The sequence below is a fragment of the Etheostoma cragini genome, chromosome 11 (genome assembly GCF_013103735.1).
Source record: "Etheostoma cragini isolate CJK2018 chromosome 11, CSU_Ecrag_1.0, whole genome shotgun sequence".
In the NCBI taxonomy this organism is placed as follows: domain Eukaryota; kingdom Metazoa; phylum Chordata; class Actinopteri; order Perciformes; family Percidae; genus Etheostoma; species Etheostoma cragini.
In genome coordinates this window covers 12964000-12979573 of record NC_048417.1, presented here as the reverse complement: position 1 = coordinate 12979573, position 15574 = coordinate 12964000, and the positions used below count along the sequence as shown (strand labels likewise).

Below are 15574 nucleotides of genomic sequence, written 5' to 3'. Positions count from 1 at the left end.
CGTTTTGCCTTTCTTCATTAAGCATCAGATCTGCTCTGGACCATTACAATTTGATGGTGCCCCTGATAGTGCTGGATGAATGAGAAGGAGAGTGGATCCTCAGATGTAAAGCAGGTTTGTCAGATGAGTTCCTGCTCCTTCAGGGAGGAGACAAAAGGCACAAAAGAGCTCCCCACTCAGCATCCTTTGTCACTCTCCGTCTTCTCTGTGATCTATAATTGATGGAGATGTTGTTACGTGACAAAGGGAATATAGCAGAGTTGCGATGTGGTGTGCAGCTCTGGGTGTGAGTGCTTCAACTTGTGTGTGAATTCATTTTCATTCCTTCTTGCATAATCACTTATTGCATTATGCGGGCACAACTTGGATACTTTTGGGCAGAGCCCGTGTATTTGATGTTGCACGTGTCAGTGTGCATATTTGACAGACTGAGAGAGAAATTTAGAAAGTAGAGGGAGCAGCTCCTCCATTAGCTTCCTATTATAAAAGATGGAGTGGATCTCGGGACAGCCCCATCACTGGCTAATCACCCACAGACAGCATCAGAGAGAGGAGTAACAGACAGAATCCTAATGTACCTTTCGCTCTCGGTTTTTACCATCTTTCTCTTTTTTTCTCACCCCCTCCCTTGTTCCCCTCACTCACTTCACCTCTCTTTTTTGCAGTCATGTCTGATCACTGCATTTATTCTCCTCCCTCAGACTTTCTCCATCCCCCACTTTCCCCTTATGCTACTTCCACTTTGTTGTCTAATTAGCTCTAAACACTAACATATGCCGGACCTGCAAGGCTGTTTTTCATCCCTCTGCCTCATCCCAGCTAAACTCTTCCTGTAAGAATGGTCTTAATAGAGCTCCAGGCTAAGTGGTGACCAACTCTTGTCAAAGCAGGTCAAGACCCTTTTAGCTTTGCTCCCCTGCCTTCACAATTAATCAAATTCACATTTCATAACACAATGTCTTCATTGTTTTAGGTGCAGCAAGGAATCTGTGGGCTTTTTCACTTCTCCCCTATGCCATTATGTGCATGAATATGTGTACTGCTGCTGCAAGTAATGATTGTTTTCATCATCGAAAAGATATTCATTTTACAGTGATTTGACAACTGATAAAAATGTATTAATTATTTTAATGTTTATTGATCGGTGATTGTTACACAAGTGCAGGAAGGAATGTGTAGCTTCATGGAATGTGTAGCTTCCTGCTGGGATTAATATGCTGCTTGTCTGTTAATAAAATGGGCTCAGCATTCCTGTTAACAAGTCTGTATGTTACTATAAATGTGTGTATATCCATTATGTGTATATGTGTGCATTCAATATGTGTGTATGTGTAAACAATATCCCTCTCCCCTTCCACTATAAGTTTCCCCTGCATAACAATATATATATATATATATATATATATATGACTGTTATAGAAGTCTTTGTAATTACAGCTCAGACTACCACCTTACTGAGAAGCAAAGCAGCAGTATCCGATACACACCGTGCTCATCCTCTGGAAATTAATACAGCGACAGCATGCGCAGACAACAAGCGCAATGTGGCCACGTGGAAGAATTTTCTTGGTCTGTTCGGTCTTAGACTGTGCAGAAGGAGGAAAGTGACTGTCTCTGTTTTAATTAGATTTGTTTTTATTGCAGAGGTGAAACCAAGGGAAGAGAGAGAGCATAGCTCTCTGAAAGATCAGCATTTTACTGGAGCGAAGCACTATGTGACCTCAAGCCTCTCTAGTTTACATTCACTCCCTTTATCTCCCCCCTCTCTCTTTCTTTCTTTCTCTCTCTCTCTCTCTCTCGGTTTCTCTCTCTCTCTCTCTCTCTCTCTGTCTCTCTCACTAACTGATGTTATTTTATTGCCCCCACCTATCCCTTCCACCTTCACCACCCACTACCTCCTCAATATTCTCACTTTCTCTTTCAGCATGTTGATTTAGGCTGTGGATATTAGGACAAGGTAACAGTGTTGTGCATGTATAATTGTAGCCCACCTTTAGACATCAGTCTTGTTTTAAACATCAGAGAAAAGTTGTTTGGGAATGTAACAAATATCACCTTCTTGAAAAGATCTCCCCCACACCTACGCATTTTCGATTCTGCTGCTTTTTTTAAAATCTAGGGCTGTATTCAAGGGTTTAGTACATATACTAGTATTGAAGTCTTATCTTACTAAGCCACAATGGTTTGCAACATTCAAAAGTGGATTTTTTTTTATGTTTCATACTGCATATCAAAGTTCTATCACTGAGTTTTTTATCATACCCCATTTCTGATATTTCTGCTTAATATCACTTTAACCATGACTGTTTTCTCTGTTTCCCCCCATCTTGTTCACTCAGATCGTGACTTCAGCATCCAGGTGAGCACGGAGCGACGGTCCTTCACGGCCGGTGAGCCGCTGGAGCTTCGCTGCACCATTGAGGCCCAGAATGTCCCAGAGCGCTTCTTCTCGGTGTCGTGGGTCTTCAGCAGCTCACCGGTGGCCGTGGTGGGCCCCAGTGCCGTGCCTGTCCTGGGCCCCGATTACATTGACCGTGAAGCGGCTGGCCACATGACAGTGCGTAAAGAGAGCGCCAACGTGCACCTCCTCAAGCTGCAGCACCTACACCCTGAAGATGCTGGGAAATACATCTGTCGTGTGACAGAGCGGGAGAAGACGCCCACGGGAGACTTCATCGACCGCAGCAAGAGGTCCCGCAATGTCCAGATCACAGTCCAGCCGCTCAGTGAGTAATACTCTGTTCACGAGGCTACTGGCTTAGTGTTCCTGTCCTTAGTTGTCAATTACACTAAGAACGATGAGCTTCTCATAATAACAGTTTAATCTTCATGTAGGCAATATGGAGTGTTATTCTGTGCTCCTCTCCAGCCTCTCTCTCTATTTTTCTCTCTGTTTCCCCCTCTCTCTTCCCCAAGGTGGCCTATAACAGATAGCTGCACAGCCTCTATTGTTAACTGGGAGTTGAAGGGGAAAGGATAATGCTACTCTTGTTCCTGATGTATTTTCCGTTCTGAGTGGATTGCTAAGGGATGGTTATTCAGCATTATGGTCCTTCCCATTTCCTTGGCTTAGCTGGGGGATGCGGGGGGTGGGGGGATAATGGAGAACAGAAGAGTCCGGTCTCAAGGAGGCTGAGCTAACAGCCATGAAATTAAAGCGTGGAGAAAGAAAAGAAGCAGAGAAAGGTGCCTAGCTCTCCAGGGCCCTCTAAGTGGTTCCCCAGACTAAATTAATGTGTTCTGCTGGGGCAGACCTCCTCAGCTAGGTTAAGCAGGGCTCGCCGGTAGGGTTGTGTCAGGCTTGCCGCTGATTGATGCAAATTTACAGTCAACCCAGTCAAATGTTTCTTCATCTTAACGACAGCAGGAAAACGCCCCTTCAGCAGTTTGGGTCATTTGCTTCATTTCCTCTTCTTACTATACCTCCATGTCTCTTCGGACTGAAACAGTGTGTGGAGACAGCTGCTAGCAGCATAATAAAATATAATAATAACCACAGTAGTATCTCCTTTCAAGCAGCCAGTGCTACCTTATCCTGACCGCTGTGCACCCCCTGCTAAATCAGGTAGAAACAATGGCCCCGAGCCTGCAGCAATCTCCAGGGAACCTCTCAGTATGGGAGGTTTTGTTTTTCCAACAAAAGACCTTAATGCCCCATAAAAAAATATTTATAGGGTTTACACAGGATAATTGCCATGGTTACTGGAGGAGAACTTCAATGAAATACAGAAGAAGTGGGTGAGCAGGCATGTATTTGATGCACAAACTGTCCTCTCATGCCTGCTTACTCACATAAATGCAATTTCAAGATGTGCCTTATCACTCTAATTAGGGGAATTTGATGAGAGTTGGTGATAGGGTGCGACAAGGGTTAAAGTTGATGAGTCAGAAACAGGCAGAAGTAACAGCAAAGAAACAACAGAGGTAAACACTTTAGTGACAGACAAATCAGTGTTGATGGATTAGTTTACTTTTCCAATGAGAAAGGGAGAGAGAACTTACATGCAACACTGAATCTGAAAGGACAAGTGCAAGGGTAGGAAAAAAAAGAGGGGATATACTGTAATAAAGAGGAAATGGATTCTGTAGTTCAAAAACAGAAGAAATAACTGGTATGGGGAATGGTGAAAAATAAAAGCATCAAGTTCTAAAAAGCTGGTAGAGGGAAAGTTAAAACTAATCCATTCTGAAAGACAAAGTTTTCCAGACACCAGAAAATTTTATAGGAACGAGGGTGTAAAATGTGTATCTACTTGTAACTGTCTAACAATCTCTCTCTTCAAATCTCAGTGTAAAAAACAAATACAATGTTCTTAGCTGAGGAAAAACAATCTCAAGCAGTTTGAATAAAAGACAGGAAGGAAGTGTTCATTTGAGCGTGATAGAAGTAAGAAGCCAGTTTATTCCACATTCCCAGAGAGCTGGTGCTTATTAGGAGGGCTTGTGAAGTGAGAGGGCAGCAGCAGAGCTTGGCCTAAGGGGAGAAAAAAGAAGAAAAAAGTCACCTTAATCCACATCCCCAAGAGACAGAAGCACTGCGAAGAGAGCTTTTGGGTCAACCAGAGCTTCATGATGTTTGATGGACGTTGATGTGATGAGAAAGAAAGGAAAAACAGAGCCAGTAAAGACTTTTATCTTCCTCTTCTTCCTTCTGAAGTGCCACTGAGCCCTGTGATATGTGCCTTCGTTTCTGTGCCCGTGTGGACTTGGTCAACAAGCCACACAGGGTTCAGAAAGAGAATCTCAACCCACACAAAATCACCAGGGCCTCAGCTCTGGTTGTCACTCTGATGTGCCCGAGGCCAGTTCAATCCACACTATGGTCCTCTCACTTGCATGCACACAGTCAAGCATCCAAACACACATGCACAGCACTTGCACGGGACTGTGTGATACTGTACCCAGGGGAACAGGCTCAGCAGTTTGTTTTATTGCCCCTGGTCTCCTGTGCCCTCCTGTTGTTTTTACATAGAAAGTGGAATTCTTGTTCTCTCTGGGATTCAGCATGAGGATTTTTGATTTTATGAAACTCCTTTCATGTGCCCCAAATCACTACACATGTTAAATTACATATCTCTCTCTCTCTCTCTCTCTCTCTCTCTCTCTCTCTCTCTCTCTCTCTCTCTCTCTCTCTCTCTCTCTCTCTCTCTCTCTCTCTCTCTCTTGCTTGTCTTCTTCACAGAGAGCAACATCACAGTGTTATTGTTTAGCAACTCGTCGGAGGTCCTGGAGGGCAATGTGATCCAGTTGATTTGCTCTGTCCATTCCACTACTGGGCCCCTGTCTGTTGTCTGGCAGTGGACAGACAAGCAGGTGACAGGACCGGCCCTGGAGGTGGCCTCCATCGATCGGGATGGCACTGTATGGCACAGCCCCTCTTACAGAGAGCGCTCCAGCTACGGGGAGGTACGCGTGGAGAAAGTGCGAGCTGATACATTCTCTTTGTCCCTGTATAATGTCTTACCTGGGGATGAGGGCCAATACCGCTGCACAGCCACTGAGTGGCTTCAGACCGGCACTGAGCCAGAGCTAAACTGGGAGAAGATAGGAGAGAAGTCAACCAGCAAGACCGTCACCGTCAAGACTGTTGGTAAGTTACTTCAACCTGTTCTAACCTCAATATAGTTTAAATTCCATCCAAGCCAAGTCAGTAAAGCACACTGTGGGGAGGTGGATGCTGTGGGGGCTGCAGCCCCCTGTTGGCCAGAGTGAAACACAGTGAAAATATCATTTTATTTTTTTAATCATTTCTGATAAATAAATAATTTCAACAGTTTCTGTTTGTCAAGTGCTTGTGGATTCTTATTTTGTTGTGGTTTATGTGAGAACCATCTGGTAAATTCGAATGATAAATGTATGTATGATTTTCTAATTAAGTAAAGGAAAGGAAAACAACATAAAATAGCACATTATTTCACTTTAAATAGCCCAAACCCAACAAGAACAAAAAATGGTCTGTATCCAGAAGTGATCAGGCTGCATATGTTATCTGTACATCATGAACTACACGGCTCTCATGCTGTGTAAGTCGTAATCCACCTGTACATGCTAAGTCTGTATGTTCAAGTTCAGCAGCAGCTGAGTTTGATATAAGTTTAAATATACTTGAGCATACATCTTCTCCTGCTATACTATTGTTTCCAGGCTACATTTTAACTACAGAAAATGCTCGGCACATGTCAGCTGCTTATTCTACACATATGTGTGTGAGTAAAATAGTGTGTGCACCTATCCATGGAAGCCCCCTATTGAAAATACCATCTGCACATATGGAACCACTCTTACAAGACAGTGTGCCTGCACACATTATTACGTTACATGTCAATTAGCTGACGCTTTTATCCAAAGCGGCTTACAATTACTATATGGACCAACTAGGGGTTAAGAGTCTTGCTCAGGGATACATTGGACAATGTATTGCAGTGGGAATCAAAGACTTGCGCTCCAAATCAAAAAGGGGCACATGGTTTGTGGTTTGCTAAAGACTGATCAATGGTGCAAGCAGAACATGCAGTCCACATAGAGAAATACACCATGGTTTATTCATGCACCGCTCAGGGGAAAGCGCTATTTTGTCTCTCACACACAAATAATCTCACACCACCTGCCACACCTCAAGAGCAGTGCTTCTGTGACACCCGTCATAGATGCACACACAAACACACACACACACCCATATGGATTAGCTAGAGTTATTAGAATGGAAATGCAGTGGCAATGTGTTTCACAGTCTGTGGGTCTCCTCTGTCAGTGCTGAGTTAAGCTGAACATCCTCTGTACAGCCTGAGGAAGCCACTGGAGCGGAGCATTAAGGAGCTGGCAGACCAGTAGCACTGGGCTCAATACACACACACACACACACACACACACACACAACCAACGGATTAGCTCCCTGCAACAGCTCACAGCCATGCTGCAGAGAAGAGACGTTAGTTTTTAAGTGGCCATTTGTTATGTTCGGGCCACAACAGAAACATTAGTTTGAGGAACAAGGGACGCATTATGCAAATCAGGGAATAGAAGTCCAAAGTTGCTCATCTCTCTTCTATTACACTCTTTGACATCTACTCTCCTTCTCCTCTATGCTTGTTGATCAACTCTTTTTTAAATGTGCGCTGTTGAGTGACGGTCAGTGTGCGTTTTACTTCATCTCAGATATTGGTCCTCGTTTTTCTCACTATAGCTTCCAACTTCAGTTTTATTAAACCTAAACCTGCCATGCAGATAGATAATTTTTTTCCCCTGTGTTTCAACTTTTTTCTCCTTTAGTTTTGTTCTTTAGTCCTTGCACCTATTGAATAAAAGCAAAAAAAAACTTCTGCCCCAGTTTACTTCTGAGCTCAGATTGTGCTTCACACTGACCTGTCCTATGAGTGCACTGTTCCATAGGCTGAAGCTCAAGATGTTATATATGGTACCTTAATTTAAATCATAGCCATATGGACTCCCTGTGCTTGTGCTTGCTGACAAGACCTAAAGAAGATGGGAGAGGGATGTCCTCTGGGTGCCTTGTCTTATTGTTTTCACATTGAAGACAAATATGCTTGGAAGAGAGTCTTGTTTCTAGCTGGAATGACTGAGGGTGTCTGGAGTGGACAAGTGAAAAGCCTGTTTTCTTCTTTGGCGGTCATCTAGACGAGTATGACCGTCCTCTCTGTCGGGTCATTTTGTTTGTAGATCCTCAGGTGGTTGTAAAAGCCAATCCGTGATCCAAAGATTCTGCTGCAATGTGGGCATTGGAAGATTGAGGTGGTGGTGGTGGACCCTTTCTCTGTTTCACCTTGCGGTGTTGCCGCTTTGCCTCTGCGGCACGGCGGAGTTCTGTTTCGTGGTGTGCTGCACCTTCCTGCACTGCTTTTCTCCAGTAGTCCCTGTTCAACGCAAGATCCTCCCAGTTGCCGGACGTGATGTTAAACTTTTTCAGGCTGGTCTTGATAGTGTCCGTGAAGCATTTCTTTGGCCCACCTGAGGCTCACTGTCCTTCTTTTAACTGGGAGTAGAGGATTTGCTTAGGGAGACGGTTGTTGGGCATGCAGATGATCCTCTGTCCATCGATGTTGGTGTTGCATAATGATGGTAGTGACGCTGGGCACATTTGTTTCCTCCCAGAATGCTGGAGTCTGTATGTTTATCTTCCCAGTTGATACTCAAGATTTTTCTTAAGGCTCTTTCATGGAATAGTTCCAGGGCTCTTAGGTGTCTGCTGTAGGTGGTCCAGGACTCCTCTCCATACAACCGGGGTGAGAGTATCACAGCTCTGTAAACCAGGAGCCTGGTTTGAGCCCTCTGGTCTTGGTCAACTACGATTCTTGCCCTGAGTTTGGCATAGGCTCGCTAGCACAGCTCAGGCGATGGTTAACCTCAGAGTCTATATTGACTTTGGAAGAGAAAATGCTTCCAAGATAGTGGAAGTGGTCCACGCTTTCCAGAGTGGTGTTATCCTCTTTGATTATGGGCTGGAGTGATGGCTGGTTGGGTGGTGGTTAATACAGAACCTGAGTTCTTGATGTTCAAGGCCAACCCCAGGGCTCTGTATGCCTTGGCAAAGGCATTTAGGATGCCCTAGAGGCCTTCAGGGTATTGTGCTGCAATGGAGTTATCTATGGCGTATTGCAGCTCCCTGATGGTAGTTTTCTTGACTTTGCTTTTGGCTTTGAACCTGTTTAGGTTAAAGAGCCTGCCGTCAGTCCTGTAAAGTATTGGGATCACCTGTGGCAACTCTTGGCCAGTGAGGTGAAGTTTTGCTGCACTGAAGATGGCTAATAGGGTGGGTGCAATAATACACCCCTGTTTGACCCAGTTTCTACAGTAAATGAAAATTCTTCTTTGTTTCTGACCGCAAATGTGGCGTACCCTCTGGACATTGGTAATCCAGTCGGGAAGTATGAGGCAGCCTTTTTTTAGGGCACCTTTTCTAGCCTTTTCCCCATGTGAGGTAAGCAGAGTGGATCCTAAATAGGGCTGCTTAGTCATGGGTGCAGCTGCCGATGAGCTTTTCCTCCTCGTTCCAAGAGCCCAGCGACTGACTCAGACACCCAACCCCTTGATGTACCAGCTCATGACTAAGGGCTTCCAGAATACACAAACCTGCCCCCGTCGCCACTTGGTGGTTGCCATAGGACTTTATCCGGGGTGGCAGGGTGGATTCCTTTTGTGGAGGACACCTGTGCAACCAGACAACCACCACGCCAGTCCTTGTCAGATCCGAGTCAGGATCAAGTGGCATGGAGTCCAAGACAACTGGGGACCCATCACTGCTGCAGCCTTCATCCGCCTTTCCAGTCATTGTGATGCTCCACTTAAGTTAGCCATCATCCTCCGCCTGTTTTGCTGTTGAGGTCTTTTGTCTCTTTGCTACAGAAAGCAGTAGGACTATTAACCCATAGCTGGGACTGTGGTTGGCGGGTGCCAGGGCCTGTCCACTGCTTTGTAGGCCTGCACACCGTGCCTCTGGTGCCCAGGGCTGCTCCAAGATCCCTTACAGTTCAGCCTGGATCCGCTATGGCCCGCAAGGAGGCACTGTCGGACTCTTGGCGGTGGAGAGGCTGTGTACCGACAGGAAGAGACTTACGCACTTGGCTATTCTTTTTGCCCTTGCACAAGGGCTAGTCAATGGCAGTAGCTTTAAGCAGAATGTAGCAAGCAGAAGCAACATGCAGCATGCAATAAATACTAAACTGCTTAACTACAGGAACTACTATCCCAGTACTACTGCACTGACGCATCACACACGCCCTGTGATCACACACACACACACACACACACACACATGTTTCAAGCTGATTGATTTAAGGGTGTCTGGGGCGTACAAGTGAAAATCCTATTATACACAAACACACACATTCACATGCCAATGTATACTAGTCTCACACAGTCTTTTACAGTCAACGAACAAACACAGTCATTTATATTCACACAAATAAAAAGACAAAGATGTATGGAAAAATATTGATCAGCGTGAAATCCTCTTTTCTGTCACAGAGGAATGCATTGAGAAATGAATGGGGGGAAGAGGGTAGCAGAGAGATGAAAGATAAAGTGAAAGAGGAGAGTTATTGTCTATTAAAACATTACATCCCCAGGCAGCTGTCCCAGCAGTAGCTATGTCTGGACAGAAAGACATTGATTACACACCCTGAAGGACAGCTGGGGTCATAGCTTTCAGAGTAGCAGAGAGGATGAGGGACAGAGAGAAAGTGACTTGGCTGTTAACAAGAACATAATGGAGAAATCTGCTAAGTCTCAAGAAAATGAATTGTCTGATTTAGCAAAAGTCAGACTTCATCAACATCTCTCCAGTCCACCTCCCTCTATCTTTTTTTAAATCTGTGTATGACCATCTTTGTCATGTTCAAGATCAATTATTCACATTCAATGAAAAGCCATGAAATAGGCACAGCAGGGCCAGGTTGTTAAAGGGCCATGGAGTTTCTCTCTGGTGACTCCCTTGCTCTCCAGTGTGGAGATATTTTGTCAATTGCATATGGAATTGACACACCATTTCTAGTTTAATGAGGATAGTTTAAACTTGGCAAAGAGTTGGGCATAGATCGAACATCGGCGCTTAGAGGAAGTTCCTCCCCTGGGTTTTCTGTGTTGCATCACCCATTAATTTTGAGGTGCGCTCACACAGTCAAGCACTCAAACTTCTACTAAGACACAAGAACAGGGTAAATACACATGCATAGACTAAATGGCTGTCCTTAGGCACTTAATGATTAGACAGTGCACTTGTTCCAGCAGGGGACTTTGTTCCTTTTGGTAGCCATGCTTAAAAGGAAAGTTCCTTTGTGGAAACGATTATGAACTGCCACATTATTTACTGAACTTTAAGCTTTTAGTGAACAGACTCAATCACACATCCAAGCTATGTTGTGCTGAAACATGCAATCAGTGGGACTCCGTGTTTCAAGGATTCATCATTCATCATCAAGTAAAAGGCCATTTTTCACACTTCTTAACATTCTCTCTCCGTTTCTTCCACCATCTAGAGTCCTCCTTTATGGTGTCGGCCTCATCACGGACGCCATCGGTTACCTTTGGCGACTCCTTTGACCTCCTGTGCCTGGTGAAGCCTCGTCACAACCCTCGTGTCCCAACCTCCGTGACCTGGCGCTTCATGCCGGCTGGCCCAGAAGTTGGCGACGAGGATCCGGGAGATTTCAAAGACCTGGTCACCTTCACCCGCGAGGGCACGCTGCAATGGGGGGAGCAGCTGCTGGGGCTGGGTACCCGCACCACAGTGGACCGCTCACACTCCAACACCAATTTCCGGTTGTCGGTTACCAGGGCTGGGCGTCGCGAAGCTGGCAAGTACCAGTGCACAGCCGTCCTGTGGAGGAAGAACTACGACAACAGCTGGAGCAGAGTAGCCAACCGCACTTCCAACCTGCTTGGCATCAGTGTCCTACAGCCAGGTAAAGCTGGATGGCTGCTTGCCAGGCACACACACACACCTAGTTAGAAGGGACATAGACCAACACACAAACAGGGTAAAACACAAATTCAGATATTCACGCATACACAACTTCTACAAAGCTTAGAGGATGTCTGCCTGCTCTAATTGTTCATAGTCTCTGGTTTAGCCACTAATTGCTGTGTGTGTGTGTGTGTGTGTGTGTGTGTGTGTGGGGGGGGGGGGGGGGGGGGGGGGGGGGGGGGGGGGGGTCCTCTAATAGAGCACAGTGAATGTATTGCTAAATAACCCACAAAAAGAGAGAGAAAACTGTGTGAAAAAGGTAGAAGAGAGGCAACCAAAGGACCGAAACAGAGAGTGAGCTGTCCTTGAACCTTTTTCCTCAGTGGAGGTCTACATCTCCCTTATTGGCCCTCTGTGCCCCACACATACATAGAGCAAAACCCATTCAGACACAGCCCAATTAGTGGCTCAACACAAACAACAAACACACACTCAAACACACACACACACACACACACACACATACACACACACACACACACACACACAGGCCCAATTTAGCCCAGTCTGTTGTGCCTCAACAGTATAATACTTAATTTATTCAGGTGAATGTGCCTAAAGCAAATACTCAGCATGCTGAGAAAACATTGTAGTCTGGCTTTCAAAGCAGTCCAGTCCAAAGGATTATGGTACCTGGAGTACCAATGGGGTCCAAATTTGTTAAATCCGGCGGGAGGAATATGAGTAAGGCATGTGGGCGGGACGAGAAAAATGTTTTCAACTTTTGAAATGCCAAATTTTTTTCTAGAACATTATGTTTGTGACCATGAGCAATGTGTTAATAGATATGTGCAAGCTTGTGTCTTTGCCAGCCTGCAGGCACATTTCATGTTTAGGTGAGGATAAGTAAGATACTTTGTTGAGATTTAGCGGCAGACTGTGGTGATCAATAACAGTTTTTATAAATTGAAGCAGTGGAATGTAGTCACATGTACAGTAGATTCAAACTGATGTAAACACACATTCATACAGGAGCACCCCAGTTCAGAAGGTGCTTTTACTGACTGTGCTCTGACCTTAACCATTCATGCAGAACACACACAGTGTCTCCGGGCCCTTCAGGACTTGTTTGGAGATCGACTTATCATCCTGAAAGCTCATTTACCTTCCCTGCCCAGCAATGTGCAGTTCACATTGTTTATCCTTAACCTGAAAAAGGACACACACACATTTTGCAGGGAAATAAATATCAGGTTCTCCTTCTCCTCTTTTTTTCTAGCAGTGTCGCCATGACAAAGTGATCAGTTACCTTGGAAATGCCATCAGTAACCGTGAAGATGTGATCAGTTTCCGACTGAAAGTCAATCAGTCAGTAACCATAAGGTTGCGATCATTCTGTTTGTAAGGGCACTATCTCAGAGGGGAGGGCAAGTAATTAATTCCTTTATGTCATTGGTTGCAGATACCCGGCTCGGACCCGGTCATGCTGCATTCGTCTCCTCCACCGCCTGAGTTTTTTTTAAATTGTGCAGTCAGACCTTCATTTAGAACGATGATTCATTTGTAAGCATGTTGGACGTCCCTCTTTGCCTCACGCCTCTCCTCCCCATCTGCCTTTTCTTCTCTGTTTTGTTTAATGTTAACCACTCCTGGTTAAATGAGTAGGTGGCGTTTTCAGTCCCTCCCTCAGAGAAGTGGGATAAAGGGGGAGTGTGTGTAATGAGGTGTGAGCAAACACAGCATTTGACCAAATTCAAATGCTGAATTTGAATTTGGCAAACACAGCATTTGACCAAATTCAAATGCTGAATTTGAATTTGGCAAACACAGCATTTGACCAAATTCAAATCTCAATTTTTCTGACCAAATTCAGAATTGAGACTTTAAATCAGTCTTCCAGAGGTACATGCTCAACATGTATGAACTGTCACTAGCATTATGGATGCACATACATGCTTGTGTTGCATGTCCAAGTTCTTGCATGAATGCCCCTGCAACCGTGTTTCCTGTGATGTTCCTCTGAGAGGTTCCATATGCTTTATCTGCATATAAACAGAAGCCTCCCTCTCTCCTAAAACTGCGTGACACAACAGTAGAACAGTTTCTCTCAGATTTCTGATGGTCCATTCTACCACCATCTTGTATTCGGAAGAAAGATGAGTGCATGTGCCTGATGCGAAATGACGCTCCTCATTAACTTATTGGAGAACCTCAAAAGCGGAGAGTGAAAACTAGCATTCCAAAAAGTGCCCTTGATCTAACATCCATGCATCTTGGATTAGCTGACGCAAAGTTGTTAGATGCTGGATGTAGATAAAACAGATTCACAAATAAACAGTCAGCCGGTCAGCGGGACAGTGTGACATTCCGTCAAAGTAGTGAGTTGCTTGCAGAGCCGGCCAGGCCTACTACTTGTTCCAGATTGCATTAGCAGCTCACTGCCTCTGTCCAAGTCCTATGGGTCATATTAGAGAGGTTTAGCACCATATTTGCACATGCACAATATTTTTATCTTCATTGTGAGGGCAACCTTGTGTTGGAATTATCCACCACAGACTTCATGCAGAGAGCAACTTCACACACTGGAGCACAAACACCATCATGCTCATGTACACACAAACATGCAGGGGGGTACCTCCAAGTGCAAAAGTGTAATTATTTTATGTTAGAACACAATCCAATATTTACCCTCACAGTGCAGAATCTCCACAAACGCACACAAAGCCTCATAAACATTTGGTATACAGTTCCACATACTGTAATATTAGATTTAACCTGATTGAGTTTTCTTTTTGTCTCTGTCTGAAATGCAATAATGGCAAACACATGTTCAGCTTGGCAGATCACCAGGGAAGCCTCAGTCTCTACAACACAATCTAATATAATCTATTCATAACTCAAACTACACACACACAAAAACACACTCTTTATTTCACACACACACGCTCACACACACACACACAGAAAACACGCAAAACTAATTATGGTATCTTCTCTAATAGAACCGGAGTTAAGATTAATGATGGTTTTGGGAGTTGAAGGCATTTTTCTCATCATTTGAGTGTGTGCATGTGCACATTTGTGCATGTGTGTCTGGCATGAGGAGGGGGATATTAAGACTGTATGGTTATTGGCTTAGCTAGAATGGAGAGGGGGGGTGCCCCACTTAGAGTTTCTCCTCATCTCTCCTTACACACCTACGCTTGCCTGGCTACCTTTCACTCACATAATCAAACATCACAACACAGGAATGAATGCCTTTTTTGCTTTATTATTATTATTGTCCTCTCTTGTTTTACTATCTTGTGGGTGCACTTTCAGATAGAAGATATATGCCTCCTACTTTCTCCTTGTTTATCTTGATCTGCCTTGTATGCTCTCTCTTTCTCTCTGTCTCTGATAGTTCTTGAGGGTATCTTACCACTTAATATTGGCTGGGACAAGCAGATGCTGCATGTGCTCTCCTTTGATGCCGGTGAAGTACCACCTAGCCGTTATTGATAGCACTGGCGTCACTGCGGCGATTGGAGATTCCTGCTTATCGGGGCATGGATAGAAGCTGTCCGTCTTCATTAAGTCCTGTCTCCCTTTCTCCCTCCCGTTCCATCTCTGTCTTTCTACATTTTGTTCTCACTCTCCCCATAAGTCTCTTTTAATGTCTTTTTTCCCCTTCACTCTCACTTAGCTGCATGTTTCTCTTCCCACCCGCCCCTAGCTTCTTTCTCACTCTTGTGCTTTTTCAATATTTTATAATTCCCTGCCTCTCTCCTCCTCATAATTCTCTCCATTATGTTTACAGTTTTCTTCAAATAGCTTCTTCACCATTGTCAGTATTTCATAAATAATAGGATATGGCAGCTGTGCTTGTTTGCACACAATAGCGACTTTATCACAGTGTTATCGTTTGTGTCAGGGTTGTAAATGTTTTCTGTGCCCTGTTTTCGACTGCAGTGGATATAGTTTGAGTTTACCCACAAGCTCACCTGAGGCAGCACTCCGTAAATGGGCTACCTGTATGTCTGCAATACACAACCTGCTTCTACTACTTACAGTACACAATATACAAATAATCGGAGCAGACTTTCTGTGTTATTGTCTGATGCACACACACACACACACACACACACACACACACACACACACACACCCCCAAGG

At 44.6% G+C, this 15574-nt stretch overlaps 1 protein-coding gene across 1 annotated transcript in view; it reads left to right on the top strand.

Annotated features, from left to right (window-relative positions):
* igsf3 (immunoglobulin superfamily, member 3) overlaps nucleotides 1–15574 on the top strand; it is a 64786-nt gene that overhangs the window by 37422 nt on the left and 11790 nt on the right. The window contains exons 4-6 of the mRNA XM_034884594.1: nucleotides 2340–2726; nucleotides 5183–5590; nucleotides 10992–11417. Of these exons, the coding sequence (XP_034740485.1) occupies nucleotides 2340–2726; nucleotides 5183–5590; nucleotides 10992–11417 (1221 nt within the window). The remainder of the gene's footprint in view (nucleotides 1–2339; nucleotides 2727–5182; nucleotides 5591–10991; nucleotides 11418–15574) is intronic.